The sequence below is a fragment of the Copidosoma floridanum genome, unplaced genomic scaffold (genome assembly GCF_036245765.1).
Source record: "Copidosoma floridanum isolate Cflo_tuat_1 unplaced genomic scaffold, Cflo_Japanese_pri ptg000009l, whole genome shotgun sequence".
In the NCBI taxonomy this organism is placed as follows: Eukaryota; Metazoa; Arthropoda; class Insecta; order Hymenoptera; family Encyrtidae; genus Copidosoma; species Copidosoma floridanum.
In genome coordinates, this window is record NW_028321886.1 from 7,765,389 (window position 1) to 7,781,017 (window position 15,629).

General features: G+C 44.3%; 1 protein-coding gene across 1 annotated transcript; it reads right to left on the reverse strand.

Annotated features, from left to right (window-relative positions):
• Window positions 1-2,011: 2,011 nt before the first annotated feature.
• LOC106645413 (N-acetylglucosamine transporter UNC93A) lies at window positions 2,012-5,454 on the reverse strand. The gene is made up of 7 exons (XM_014361262.2): window positions 5,251-5,454; window positions 3,805-4,226; window positions 3,550-3,734; window positions 3,026-3,486; window positions 2,823-2,955; window positions 2,604-2,741; window positions 2,012-2,526 (listed from the first exon to the last, which is right to left on the reverse strand). The coding sequence occupies exons 1-7, from the start codon at window positions 5,452-5,454 to the stop codon at window positions 2,315-2,317; spliced, it is 1,755 nt and encodes a 584-aa protein (XP_014216748.2). The 3' UTR covers window positions 2,012-2,314.
• Window positions 5,455-15,629: the final 10,175 nt, after the last annotated feature.

Below are 15,629 nucleotides of genomic sequence, written 5' to 3' on the forward strand. Positions count from 1 at the left end.
TTTATAAGCTCGGCGCTTTCAACTGCAACATTTACACGTACTTTTAATACTTTACAATACGTACGAATGGTTTGTTGATCAACGGGTTCATTGTTTACATGATTCATATAACTTTTTTTCTCAATAATAAAATTCTTATGAAGTTCGGTTGAAATGTTTTTTTTTCTTTTTACTTTTAAAAATATTAAATGGTAGTGAAATTGCTGTGTAATATAATCAATAATCATCAAAGTTTGGCAGGAAAAAAAAGGGAAGTGAGGGTCATATTTTCCTCATCCATTTCCCAATATCGTGTGATTTCCATTTTAATAATTCAAGTATATGCGCTTTGAAAATTCGAATTTTTCTAGACACAGGGAAAAACTTGGAAAACTCTTAATTATAATCTGTCGCAGCTGACTTGAAGTATAATTGTTTTGTAACTTGAAAAAAACAATTTTTTTTTTATGCACCCGTACATAAATATGTTTCCTTACAATATAATTTTCAAAATGTCCGGCACTTTGCTGCACCTGCGACGTACTTATTAGTGGTGACTACCATCATTTCGTATTTTGATAAAAAAGTTGTGCCAATATTTATACACACATTGTTGCAGGAAATACCAGTTTTACTCATCCGACGTGAACGTGATTTATTTAAAAAAGAAATATTTGGGATACATAAACTCTTTTAGCTGTTTGATTCTAAAAAATTTGACACGTGTCGTTACTATTTCCCCGTAGATAAGTGCGCATAAAAAAATGGCAAATAACCATGGAGTTTTGCTTTTCATCTATTTACACGAGGCAATTGAATTTACCCATTGTGAAAAAAAACATTTTTTTGTTTATTTATTTTTTTTCTCATCTGTAGAGCCGAGGTTGGCTCGCGTGTACTCACGTACACCGAATTTTATAACATGTATATAGTATCATACAATATTAAATTTGATTCAACGAAAATAACAAACAGTCTCGTTAATTATACTTGGCAATGAACATTTATGTATAATATAATAAAATCCACGTTAATCCCTACGCAGAAATGAGTTTGTTCACACGACAGTTATAGTAACAGTACATACGTCTAAGCGTTACCCTTGCGAGAAAATGTCCAGCATTTTTGTTTATTTTTTTTTTCTTACATTTGGTAATATTTTGTCAATAGTATTAAACTTTATAATGAAAAAATTATATCGCCACCACTACTACAGCTGTGGCGTATATACTTTGATCTCTGTTTATCCTTGGCTTTTCCGAGTATTACAATATAGTTTTATCTTAATTTTTATTTTCTATACACATAGTCTATTTTTCTGTCGAATATTCGAACATTGTTAATGACGATTATTTTTAGCGTTGGCGTCGACGTTCCATCCAGCCCTGGGGGTGTACAGCAAACGAAATAATCTCGATCCACATTTGTTACCAGGATCATTGACCAAGAAAACAGTATGGGAATAATATATATCTACGAGATGATCAATTGATGTGGATGTGCGGGAAAAACATCGCTTGGCACTATGATTTTGATTACGAAATTGGCAGATGTAAGAAAAATGAAGGTGGAAACAAGTTCATCAAAAGAATATTTCCAAAGTGGAAATGGCATATATTGCAAATTTTAGTTGAACGCGCGGTTTGTTTGATTTTGACGATTCACAGCCTTTTTGTTGATACAGTCAATTTTGCCAATCGTACAATCTCATTCAATCACAATGAGTAGAATATTTGATCATTTTTGTTAAAAAAAAAAAAAAGGTCTCACTGTAATAAATAATCATCCCCGTGACAAAAGGTGGCCGCATCGAAAGATCCTTGCGTATGCCATATTCTCGTGATATAATTATTTTTACAAAAGTACACCTTAATGTAAGCGTCTTTGCAGTTTAGAATTGACCAGTAAGCAACAAAGTCGATGTATTAAAAAATGTGAAAGCAACGACCTTCCGAAGCCCAAAAACCACCCTCGCGCGAAGGTAAAAAAGATTGAAAAAAAAAAAAAAAGAAAAAAAAAAGGTAGAAGGAAATCAAGGGTGCAACCGAAAAGCGGCCACCGCTCCAGTGCTGACCCTCCGTTCGGTCGGATGCCTCGTGTGGCAAACGAAAACGTTGGCAGCGCCGTGCATCTGGTGGCCGCTGTTCAAGCTGTTGGACCGGGTCGTCCGCCTCCAAGAGGAGGTGCCGGATGGAACGAGCCTCGCTCAGTCCGCGTGGGAGCTCTTCCGCCTCGTCTGGTGGTGCATCGCCGCCGCCGAGCTGTTATTACTGGGCTGGTGCATCTCCTGCTGTTGCTGCTTGTTGGCGGACTGTTGGCTGCTGGCCGGACCGAGTCACGAGATCTTGCCACGCTTGGCCAGTCGTATTTCCAGCCAGGTGTACGGCACCACCGACAGCAGGAGCATCGCCGCCAGGGCGAGGACGCGAAAACGCGTGCAGTTAAGACCGTACACCCCCAGGGAGAGCCCGAGGCCCAACCACCGCCAGAAGAGCGACGTCGCCAGCGGTCCCTGCCACGAGTTTGGAAACAGGCCCATTATGAGCGCTGGAAAAAAAAAAAAAAAAAGTCACCAAATTATACACGTGCTCCTCCAATCCCTATTCCAATTGGGGTGGGCTCACTGTATATCAGGGTCTCCCAGATGGCGTTGCAGACACCCCAGGCTGCGGATATCACGTGGAACAGGGCCGGGTCGTCCTCCGCTGGCTTCCAGATCAGCAGGACCAGCAGCAGGCAGGCGTGAAACGCGAACCCTACGACTGATATATTTACCGGTAAAAAAAAAAAAAAAAAAAAAAATTCGTCCACGAGTTTGAGAACAAGAAAAAGAAAACACTCACGGATGACGTAGTGCCTCTTGATGTGCCTCATGAGCATGGACAGGGTCGCCCCGGCCAGGCCCTGCAACAGCCCCAGACTGAGGAAGCTCAGGGCTACTTTGCCCGCGCCACCAAGCGCGCACATTATGTAAGCCTACGCACAAACATTTTGTCACTCTGTGAGAGGGGGAGAAAAAAAAAAAAAAAAAAAAATTCCAACCCACCTCGGTAAAGTCCGAGTAGATGAACCCCTGCTCGAACCCGACGAAGAGGGTGAAGGGGGCGATGAGCTGCATCATGGGCTCTTGAAAGGCACCTGTCACGAGCTTGATCAAGCCCCCGAGGCTGTGTCGATCGTGGAGGGTGTTCTGGGGCTCGCGCAGCCGGCTGTCGAGGAAGGCGCAGGACACGCCGAGGGCGAGCACCGCCAGACCCAACCAGACGCTCAAAACGACGCGCGCCGTACTCACTGGCAACGCCGTGGGCCGTGCCAACAGGTATGACGCGGTCGCGTTGTCGGTGCCGCTCGATAAGCCGTAGGACTTGAGGGGACAGTACTCGGCCCCGCAGGTCTCCTCGATGCCCAGCTGGCTAGACGCGGCCAGTGGAGGCTCGGGAGACGGGTCCGTCAGTTTTATCAAGACGTAAGCCACCAGGCAGCCGAACGCCAGACCCAGGTCCTCGGCTGTTGTTTGCTCGTTGTTATTTTTAATAACGCCAGACCCATATAAGGTGTGGGTGTACTTACCGAGTTTGAGGCCGCGGTTGAGCCGCCTGAGGATGCAGTCGCGCCTCGTCTCGTCGGGGTCCTCGGGGTCGGCGGAGACCAGACTGAGGTTGGCCGCCGAGACGTTGACGTGGGAGGAGCGCGCCAGGAAACTCGGACTGGTCCAGGCGCCTAGGAGCCCGTAACCCAGTACCAGAAGGTACCACCTGTGGATTGGATATCGAAGCTATACATGTACATTTGCCGTAACTGCGAAAAACCAATGTATATACTGACTCTGGATAAAAGTGCACGCCGACGAAGGTGAGGGCGACGAGGTGGCCGATGCAGATGGTGATGTTGGAGCCGAGCTTGTGGACGACGAGGGGCGCGAGGCAGCTGGTGACCGCGGCCACGGAGAAGAGCAGCCCGAGGTAGATGGGCCCGTGGACGGGGTCGAGGACCCCGAGGCCCGCGGATTGGGGGAAGACGGGCAGGGCGGCGGCGGACCAGCTGGCGTGGCCCAGCATGACTGCGGCGCAGTGGCGTAGCACGGCTTTTTTCGGGGGTCTGGGGCCCGACGGGGCCGCCCGGACGGCTGCTATGAGTCGGCGGACCGACGAGGCGCCGGCGGAGGAATTCATCGAGTCCCGTCGGCGCCACGGTTGGGCCGACACTCGGGCCGATCGGTTGGAGATCGGCGAGTAGGTTGCCATGTGCTGCGGGGGTATTTGTTTTTAGTTGGACACGACTAGTCAGGTACGCGAGGAGCGATCAAGCGAGAAATCATTATGTACGTGCGACCGGAAATGTAACGCGCATTGAATGGCTTGTTTTACTCTAATGAAAAAAAAAGAAACCAAGTGTAGGTACGCATCCATCCACGACGAGAGGAGTCGTTAAAATACGAATCTTTTTTTTTTTCTTCTTTTTTTCATTGAAACATCCGAAAAACGTGAGTGCAATTTATTATTGTTCGGTTATTACGTGCACTGGAAATTGTAGATGTGTTCAAGTTGGCGTGGAAAAAAGTTAATCATCAATGATCGCCCGCGTTTCAGGAAAAATCGTGCCGGACTACAAGTTACGTAAAGTTATGATGATGCTTGTACTGTGACAACTATTTTTTTTTTTTTTTTAACAATTTACCCGCACACAATCCGTCTTCGATACACGTACTTTTTATTGCCATCGACACTCGAGGCAATTAATCATTCAGCAACAACGATACTATATATACACGTGCCTCCAATTAAAGGGAGGCGGAAGCAAAAAATCAGCTCCCAATTTTCTGAAAGCAAATTCTGATTTTCCTTCTTCTTCTTCTTCAACTTCACAAACGTAGGTACTTATATCCATGTACATGGTGTTTATTATTTTTATACTCGCCCGAGAAGCGGTTATTTTTATAATTTCCCCAGGCGCGCGTACACGGACGTAATAATACACCGGCGATCGATCGTTCAACCACACCCGGTGTAATGCAGCTGGCATAGTTTGAGATCTTCGCACGCGAGCGATAAAAGTAATAATTATTAAAACAACTCTGCGCTGAGAACACTGTATACACCCTTCAATTCAAGCAAAATCTTTAACATTCAGATACCAGTCGGTTGATCAATTGAGCTCAAGAGACGACTATTGTCTTTTGGGAAAAGATCAGCCGAGTATGGACAAAGAAACGGCTGGTACTTGTATTTTTATGGGCAGAGATAAAAGATGTAGTATTTAAAGTGCTCTCACCTCGAGCATGGCATCGTTGTCCCAGAGTTGAGCGGCGTGATGGTGATGATGTCCAGTGCTGCGGGTGCGCTTGTGACTGGAGGTCGAAGCCACCGAAGATGCAACCACCGCTGGCAGGGTCTGCTTGACGGCCGGCCTATAGACGACCGGGCTGCTCGACAGCTTTTCCCGCGAGAGCTCGTGTAGATTCGGCAACGAGCCCATACTTGTGGGTTGTCCTGTCGCCTTGTTTTTTCCCGCTACGGGTGCATATATGTCCGAGGAGCCGAACGGCCGAAGGTCCTCCGCTCGACCCTTGACCTACAGTTCTGGGTTGCAGAGAGACCTTTTTGTTTATCGATTTGTACTATACACAGTGTGTTATCTCGATGTGCTTGTGAGTCACGGGGAAAGAGTTGTCGGAGGGTAAAAGTTGGAGATAACAGGCATATTATGCTACGTGCTTGACAACTCTTTGTTTTTGTTCCTCATGTTGAGAAAAGAAGTTTCGTTCGCCAGCGAGTCCGGTCACGTATACTTGTTTATAGCTGATCTTGTTGTTGTCCTTGCTTTTTTTTCCCCCGTTTTACAAGAAAGTTGGGTATTTTCTTTATCCGACGGGCTGATGGTTCTTAAACTTTAAAAAAAAAAAAAACAAGTAATACCTTGAACCTTCGCGTGTGTACAAAAATAAAGAGTCGTCGTCTTAATTTCATTACCAATAGTCGGGGTGAGTATGTGTATATAGGTTTGCCGTGGAATATCTTCCAAAGAGGGCTCAGAGCTATTATCCGAAGGACAAAGGATTTTTTTAGGGGGAGGGAAATCCATCAGGGCCTATTATATCAGTCGATACGGATGATGATACAAGCCTGTCGAGACTGTGCCCTTTTATCCTCGTCTTTCTTTTGTCACGTGGAATATTTATAGAGGCTAGTTTGACTCTTTTGTAGGGCGACACGGTAAGTAGTTGATGGACGATACTCGTACATTATACGACGCGTTGAACCAAACGAGGGAAATTATTATCTCCTGAAAGATGTATGTGCAGGGTGCGAGGGTGTTTGTCGGATACATTTTTACACACCAAAAAAAGGTGGTCAAAGTCACTTCTACAGCCACCGGGAAGATCTTGAGAGATCCCGTGTTCCGTGAGGAACTATTCTCGTAGTGGAACAACCCCCTTCTTCACGTTGCACCCGCGCCTGCATACCGTATTATCACTTACTCTTCTTCCCCAGTACTTATTAGTTTCAAAGGGGGTGTATGTATTTATTTGGTTATGGATGAGAGCTGTATATATTTACGACATATATACGTATATTTCATGTATAGGTATTCTACAGGTGCATACATGGCGCGGTGGTATAATTTTCGTTGCACACTGTTTATGAGAGCCTATGAATATATTGTTTTGTCATCATCCATGTGATCGTCATATCATCGTTATTCATCTCGTGGATGGCATTGAAAATTTGTAGCAATTTCCATTTATCGTGATTGACTTTATCAAGTACGTAACTTGATCATATGAATTAAGAGTAATAATATCAAAGGTGATATAGGTTGTTATACAATCATGCAATCGTGACTGAGAAAAGGTTGTCCATCGGAGATTGCTGAGAAGTATCGGACCACCCTACACTTGGACGACGCTAATTTTCCTTATATACTAATCAAGACAATATTTCGCCACATGCGGATTGCTCAAAAAAACATTGTTTGTGCATAGTTGGAGCACATTAAACTCGTGCTAAATAAATTTAATATAGAAAATATTCTTTTTTTTATACTTTTTTTTATTTTTAAAAGTCAAAGTCATTCATTTTCAAGATGCAAATTGATTAAAACACCGATTTTTCTAATAAGACGTGAATCGATTCCACCTGGCGGACAATGGTCGAATCATCAGTATACTTTGACTTGTGTACATGCGCAGAGGAGGTGCGTTTGTCGATTTTTCTTCTACTATAAGTATATATAGGATTTACACGCTCTTTTACACCTGTACAGTATTTTTAAATGACGAAAAAAAAGTTACGTACAAAAACCATAAAGTAAATACGTTTAAAACTCATCGAGCGGCGCTGACGCTAGATCCATTACGCAACCTTCTTCTCTCGATCGACCTTAATAACACTTTTTTTTCTTTTCTTTTTTTTTCATTTTCGCTTCGTGTATCGCATCCATCATCGCTATACAAGGTGCTCCTTGCTCCGATTCACTGGACTATGCAAACGAAAAATACCATTTCAATCACATTGTTTAACATCAAGTACCCGCGGGAGGAGCGATTGCCATCGGTTGCCATATAATGTTATGCAAAAGAACAATAATCACTCGCGGATAAATGAATGACTTGCACGATATTTTATGTAACTGGACGAGGATAGAAGCTGCAACCGCAACCAAATTATCAAGTGTATTTGAAAAAAAAAAAAAAAAAACTGATTGCTCTTACAGATGCGAGATTGCTGCGTGCACAGAAGCACCTTAACTCATTAACTTTTATTGTCATTTACTTTTTATTATAAATCAAGATGTTTCATTCAGTTGACACTTTTTTTTTAACAATCAAGAGATGAACACATTGTCTTACTTTGTACAATATGATAAGTAAACAATGTAGATGAATGATTTCTCGTTTTGTAAAAATATCGCGCATTCGGTTTTTTTTTTTTTTTTTTCCGTAATTCATGCGCAAGACCAAACAGATAGCGATCCCATGTAAGTGACGGCAAATATCCATAGAAAAACGAGTTTTATGATGCTTATTACAACGAGACTCGAAGAAAAAAAAAAAAATTGTCTCGACGATTATTCCCTCGCTGGGACACGCCCACGACGAGGATGCTGATGATTTTACGTATGCGTATATACACTCAGGTGACAAAGTTTCGCTCATGTACACGAGTCTAATGAAACCTTGATCGAGAACTTGAGCTGTGCTATGTGTAGGATACCATTGTCGAAAAAATGAATAAAAAAAAAAAAAAAAAAACATTTGTAAAACTTTTTACATCGCTCTCGTCACGTGTAGAGAGGCGGGAGTGTGTATACGGAGATTGAGAATAATAGGTGTAGCTCGACTCTGCACTGCGCTATATAGAGCCCGGCTGTTTTTGTGGACTCGATCCAAAGCACAATGGTAAACCCACTCGGTATTGTTTTATTCATAAAATCCGATAGAGGTGATTTTTTTTTCCCCCCGTATACATTTGTTTTTCTATGAAAAAAAAATGAAAAAAAAAATTGTCGAATGCCTGTCGAAACGCGAAATGACATTGTCGGAGCAACAAGTGAATAACTTCCTTTGAGCGTTCACGCACAAAGTGCACAACATAAATTTTCCGTATAGATACAGCAAGGAAAATGCAATCTCACGCCAATCCGCGCTCCGATTCTCGTATCCATCCTATGTATACACGACCATCAGACATTTCTCTCTCGCATCTACATGTATGTACACACACTCGCTTTGTCCCCTACTCATGCATACCTATGTATACTCGTACCTCGTGGTACAGCGACTCTCTTGTATGACATTTGCTCGCAATCAATGCAAGTGCTACACGCCCAAGCATAAACGCGCCATCTCGATCCAGCTCTTATTATATGGCGTGTAAATGTGCGTCGATATCATGCAAAGAAAAAAAAAAGGAACGTTTCATTAGGTGCCACGTGCTCTTTTCAAACGATATCGGCGAGTGTCGGGCTTACGTTATTTCAGTGATTGACTCCATTCGCCCGAGCCTCCCAACTTGGTCGTCTCCAATTTGACGGTATAGTGCCGATTAAACGCAGGGCTGGCTTCTGGCACCGATTGATTTGTACATCCATCCAACGCCGGACTCTCTTAACTAATTGCACAACGACACCAGAGGGGTGCCAACCCCGTCCACGGATGTACACAGAGCAGGTTTGATTCAACCAATCAAAGCTCGAGTTCTCCGTAAACCAAATGGCACCTATATACAAGGGGATACCGATTGACGCGATGGCCGATTGGATCTGTCGTTTTTATCTTTATTTTACCGTGTCAAACGTATACGTACATCTCTCATCTAGGGTCACTAATTCCTAAAGGGAACTGTGTATTTTCCAGAAGCAAGTTGTAATCTTTTTGTACGGATAAAGTTTCGCTCTTATGTCAACGATACACCAATCGGTTCGGATGCATTGCAAACCAGCAGCATTGCAAACTTCATAAAGAGGACCCTATGTGGATGACAAAAAGTAAAAGGCACAGGAAATCGGGTAAGGAAAAATGGACGACGATATATTATTATTGCAATTGTCGTAAAGCGACTAAATTATCTCGGCCAAAGTTGCCCCAGTCGATTCGGGGAAACGCTGAGCACTCGATCGACTCCTCATCTCTCTCTCTCGATTTTCATACACTGTTTCAAACACTCGCACTCGCGTGGATCAGGAAGGAGAAAACTGCAAAGGCAATAAAAAAAAAGCTACGAATACTCCACCAAAGAGAAACATCATTGTTCGCGGTACTTTTTCTTCTTCTCTCTCTTTAACGAGCGTATTAATATATACATGCAGTGTAGCAGAGAGGCGCCGCGAGATGACTTTTCGCCGGTGAAATGATTCAGCCTTTTCCTTTTCTTCCCGTTCGGAGATGCTTCGCACATTCGCAAAGCGCAGGAAGGGCCCAAAGTACCCCGAAATTACCAACGAACCGAGAAATGGCTAGCGAATGGTTTATCTGCTTCGCGTATTTTTTTTTTTTTTTCCTTCCTCACCCCCTCGAGCTACACCGGTAGGTACACGAGACTAGGGCTGAATTGAAACATCACTGATTCATCGCGCGAGTATAACTCCCACATATACTCCTGTTCTTACGGAGTAATTGGATTTGAAAATTGAAACGCGGGTATCGGCGCTCGCTCAGCGCGAGATAATGTCAACGCCGACCTTTGGCCCGGGGGGGACTACTTTTATCGAGTAACAACAATCGCGATGAGTACACGGGAGGGCACTGGAAGCATTGATTTTCACCGTCGGACGCGACATCGCCACGTGAACGTCGTGCCCCTGTATTGGGTATAAAATATCCAACACTCCCTCCCTCGATGTATGTAAATAAGCTTGGAACTCGCGTTAAAGTCCGATCAACCGTCCCCCGCGGAACGAGCTTTAGAGTCACCGCAGGGATGGGGATGTCTCGGGACAAAAAGGACCCTAAAAACGCTACTTTTCCTTTGTTCACCGAGGACAAAGAGGAACATTCCTTGGTCCCGATTTTTCGCAAATTACAAAAAATTCGGAGCCGTCGTCCCTTTGTGCTGTAGAGATTGGGAGACAGATCGTTCGGGCTGACGCGTGGGAGGCTTCGAGGTGACTGTCTTAATCAACTTTGGATGTAAGTACGCAGATGTCACCCATACGTCTGAGTGCGTACAAGTATATCTTAGGCGCTAATTTGCTGAATAACGAGGTTTCGCCTTTTTTTATACGTTTACATCGTGGCTGTTGTTTTATTTGGCTGTGCCGTCATTTCCCACAGATAGTCCATACACCTACCGACTGATAAATAATATTTTTACACGCATACCACATGGGTTTCAGAAATAAATGGTGATTGTACAGTTAACACAATGTTTTTTTTAGTGAAAACAAGGCGCAATAGAGCAAGTAAAAAGAAATGTCCAAGGAAACACGAAGAGATTATGGAAAAGGCAATCAATCGGTATGACGGACAGTAATTTATTCGACAAACTTTTGCGATTACGTTCCCTGCGATCGGAGTTGGGTGCATTTTTTATTTTTTTTTTATTTTTAATTTTGCTTCACAATTGATGTTTTGTACAGCGAATCCCTTCGTCCATCGCTAGGAGTCCCCTTGAGAGGAGCTTTCGAATTCCGGATACCACCGCGTGGGTGTACGTATACCTAATACAATATAAATACACACGCACACACAGACCTGCCCCGGTGCTGCTTATGTACCGTTGACCGACTTCCGAGAAAGTTATACGCGCCGCTGAAGTGGAGCGCACGGATGCGCGAACTCTGTGTTTTGCGGGTTCTTTTTTTATTTTATGATGATTGTTGTTATTTTTTTTTTTTTTTCTCTTCGGACGCAAAAAGATTTTGTTGGCAAATCCTTCGTGGCTGAAAACTATATATACCCTACGAATATGGAGAACCACAGCCACAACTGTCCAGGTCCGCAGTAAAATGCGAGCGACGTTAATATTAATGCCTCATTTTTGTTCGCCGTTTATTCATTCGAAGCGGTTACGTGAAGAATTAGTCGTGCAGTGGCCCAGGAAGCCTCACCCGTACACGCATAAGTACAATACTCTATGGCTGACGGAAAAACCTCAGGCGCAACCTCGCGCGCCTTTATAAAAACACAGCTTCTTGCACTTTTTTTTTTTTTCCTTTGCTTCAAGTGATGCAAACGCCTCTTTTGTCATCAGCGCCAGCAAAATGGTTTATTAAGCGTAAAAAATAAAAGAAACAACTGATCTTTCGCGTTTGCGTGAGTAAAATCTCTCTATTTTTCTCTGAGGCGAGGAGATTAACTAGCAAAAAAGGTAATCTGCGCGACTGTTTGGAGGCAATTAATTGTGTGTTGATCTACGCCCGGCGTGTCCCGAAGAGTGGACGTATAGGTATAAGTGCGAAAGAGCCATAGTGCCTCCATTGAGTAAAAAAACAAAAAAAGGTAATCGCACCGTTGTTGCCTTTGCGGATATATCGATTAGAGAGCGAGTATATGGGGAGGGGGGGGGATGTTGTCTTTTGTTATTCGTTAATAATCCCAAAAAAAAAACAACAACAAAAAAAAAAACCCCGAGGATAATCGATTACATAATCATTTGCTTCGGGGGAAAGGAGAAAACTGAGCCACCCCAAAGTCGCGAAGTGTAAGTTTATTTACCAAACGGATTTTTTATTTTCGCGGTAATCCTCGGAAAACCCCCCCCGAAAAGAAAGAAAGAAAATAAAAGTGTAACCCTGGACGCGCGTGTACACCGGGAGGCTCACGTCTTCTCTTGCGCATATACACACACGTATATACACACGTAGCGCTCCTTTGCCCGTATATACGTAACGCGTATAACCAAGCCAATCAACTGTACATTTGTTTTTTTTAAATCATTTAAAAATTTCGTTACACGTTTCGGTGATTGTTGGGTATAAAAATCAACCTTTGGGCCACCACCGGCCTTGGGAGCCCAATAACCCCACTCGTGATGGGTATAACTATAAGAGCTTGCAGGAGGAGGAGGAGGGGAGTAAGATTAACCCTCACTTCCACACAAAAAACAATCATCCAACAGACATATGTATGGAAAAAAACAAAAAAAAATGTTATGCTTACGGCATGACATCGGGACTCCGAGGTGTGTAGACGGTGCACGCACGGCCATGTACAATATATGTTAATTCACGTAGTGCTTGTTATACGTGAAAAACTTGGAGGAGCGTGAGGAGTGGACGCGCAGCGGTGGTAAGTATCGTACAATCACAGATACACATCGGCCGTGGCACGGGACGTTGGGCACAGGTATGCACCCTCACTGGCGTCGTCCACAGTAACCACGAGATGCTGGGGCACGTGTGCGCGATAACAATGTGTCACGGCAGCGTTCCCTCATCTGTTTGTCGACCTCGATCGGAAAGAGAGAGAGAGAGGGTAAACCGAAAGATCGTGTTCAGCAGCCGCGGGGGGATGATTCTCGCCGAGGCTCGGGTGGCTACTGGTCGCGCGCTACCGAGGCACAAGGATGGAGGCATACGCATACGTATACCCGTCTGCACCCTCTACCTCTCCTGCGCTTTTAAACGCGAGTGTGTGTACGCGAGCGCAGCCTCTCCTCTCGTCTGGACCGCTTGTATGTATATATTATACACACTTACACAGCTGTGCTGGATGGGAGGCGCAGGCGCCCTCGAAGAGCAATTCCTCTACCTATATATATATATACACATGGTTGTGGCGTCCTCGTTTTTGTACCCGACAGCGAGGGGGTGGTTTTCTCTTTCGCTGTACCTTATACTTATACCACTGCTGTGGTGTACATATATACATACATACCGTTGATAGGAGGGCGGGGGGGGGGGAGGACACGCGCGCCAATACACACGGGCACTTTTGTTTCTCGCCGTGTGGACCTCAAAGATATAACACATATATGTATAACATATACATATATGTGAGCCTCAGGGTTGGAGGAATAATTGGATGAACAAAGCAACGAATGGCTGTCGCTCCCTGTATGCCGTACAGTCGCAACCGAAAGCATATACCTATACGTGTAATAATGTAATATCCGAGGAGCTATTGCTTGTTTGTTGTTGTAGTTACCTTTACAACTGGGAACTGTATGGTAAAGTTTGTTGAATTTTCATGCAAGGAAATGGGTGATCCATAAAGTTGGAAATCTCAGGGCATTCTATACCCTCCATTGGGTGATCCTACGTGCCCCCGTTATCCCCTTACGTTTCACGCCTGCGTGTCGTTTGTACTTGTGCGCGAGCCACTTGTTCGTTATTATCTCTCTGCAGTGCCCTCGTTGCCAGCCGATATGATCACGAACGCGTATAAATTCTCACCAAGCGGTTGGGCCAAAACGAAGGATGTGTGTGTACATAATACACCGGCGGAGTCGGCGTAACGAGAGAGAGAGAGCGCCCATGAATTATTTAATCAAAAAAGGATGTAGGGCCAAAGGGGTGGGGCGATAAGAGCTAATGGATGTGCCCACGGAGACCCCGCGCTGCATATTGTATGTCGTTGAATTCGTAAAGCTCCGTTTCCTTTCCTGGGGATGAAAGATCTATCGCTTCCTATATAAGTAAGGATGTCGATCTTCCCTTTATTTTTTTTTTCAATCTGACTTTGTGCTCCATCTTTTTCTTTTTTTTTTTGTAACCATCATTAACGGCCGCATGTTCACGCGAAAAAGAAGGAAAGCGACTGGAGAATCCGTAGCCGAGATTCGTGTATACGTACAGAAGCACACACAGTGGGGGCGGCGTAATTTGTTGTTGTTTTTCTGCTCTCATTTCGTTGTGCGAGCGCAAATGAAAAGAAATATCGAGGGAGAATGTATATAAGGGGTTTCTTTTCCACGGGGCGTTTTCCAGGAACGCTCGGCGGGGAAACCGTATACAGGACCGCCGGGGTCGAGTTTAGCGTGATCGAATTTGAAACCCTTTCCTGTACCCCCTTTTCCCGCGCTTGATTCTCTCGAATAATGCACGCAGCGGTGGCGGGGGAGAACGTAGTTTTCATGGAAAAAAAAAAGAAAAAAAAAACAGTTTGCGCCGACGAGCGTACAGAGTTCAAGGTCCACGTATGTACGTGTGTATATACACGCGAGAGTTCTCGGCCGCCGCGAGAGAAATCCCCTTCGGTGCGAAATACGTACACATGTCTGGGGGCGACACGTAACAGGATGTATACGTATATATAGCAGCGGCTCTCGCCCTTCAGGAACCCCCCGTATACATGTACGTAGTATACAGTGGTGGATTTCGTACGACTTGTGTGTCCGTATATTATATACTTATAATGCTCCTGGTGCGAGCACTCGATTAACGATGTATACACCCCACGCCTGCCTATATACCATACGTTAACACAAATGTCTGTGTATATACACGTGAGACCAAACATTTGCACCCGCGGCTCTTCTTCTCCTCTACACGTACGATGATGTTGATGTTTGTCTCTTCGAGTTTTCACGGGAATGATAGCCCCCACTGTCGGAATTAGCTGGAACTTATGCCACTAGTTTGCAATTTTCTTCGGATAATTGATACCTTTTTTTTTTCTTGGCGATTTTATATAAAATTCAATCGGCGACCGAACAATGCGTTTCGATGCGACAAGACAGCCATTGTCGTGTTGTCACGCGTATACAGGAGTTAGGATCCCGGAAAAAGCAACCGTCGAATGGCCGGGGGGTCGTTGGCTCTGGCCGATCGAGCGTTAAGCTCCACACTGGTGCAGCCATCATTTTCTTCCTTCTATAGCTTCTTCTCTTTTTCATTACAACGGGCAAGGGAAGTCGTAGTCGTCGTTGTTGACTGCGATTATACGCGCCCCATAACGCTTTACGTAACTTTTACACGAGAGATAAAGCTTTATGACTTTTTGCCCGTATACGTATACCTGCCTGTAGTACACGTATATTGCACAGGCATTATTTCAACTTTTTTTTCCTTCCGGCTCGTAGATTTTTCTTTCTCGATTTTTGTACACTAAGAATTGTATTTCAGTAAAGCTTACAACGATTCCTTCGATGAGAAAAAAAAAAAAAAAAAAAAGAAAGTAATTCGAGGCAAAACAAACATAGGATGCCCAAAGGCAAGTCACTAGTACAGCTCTCCCACGAGCATATATTATGGGTCAGCACGAGTTAAGT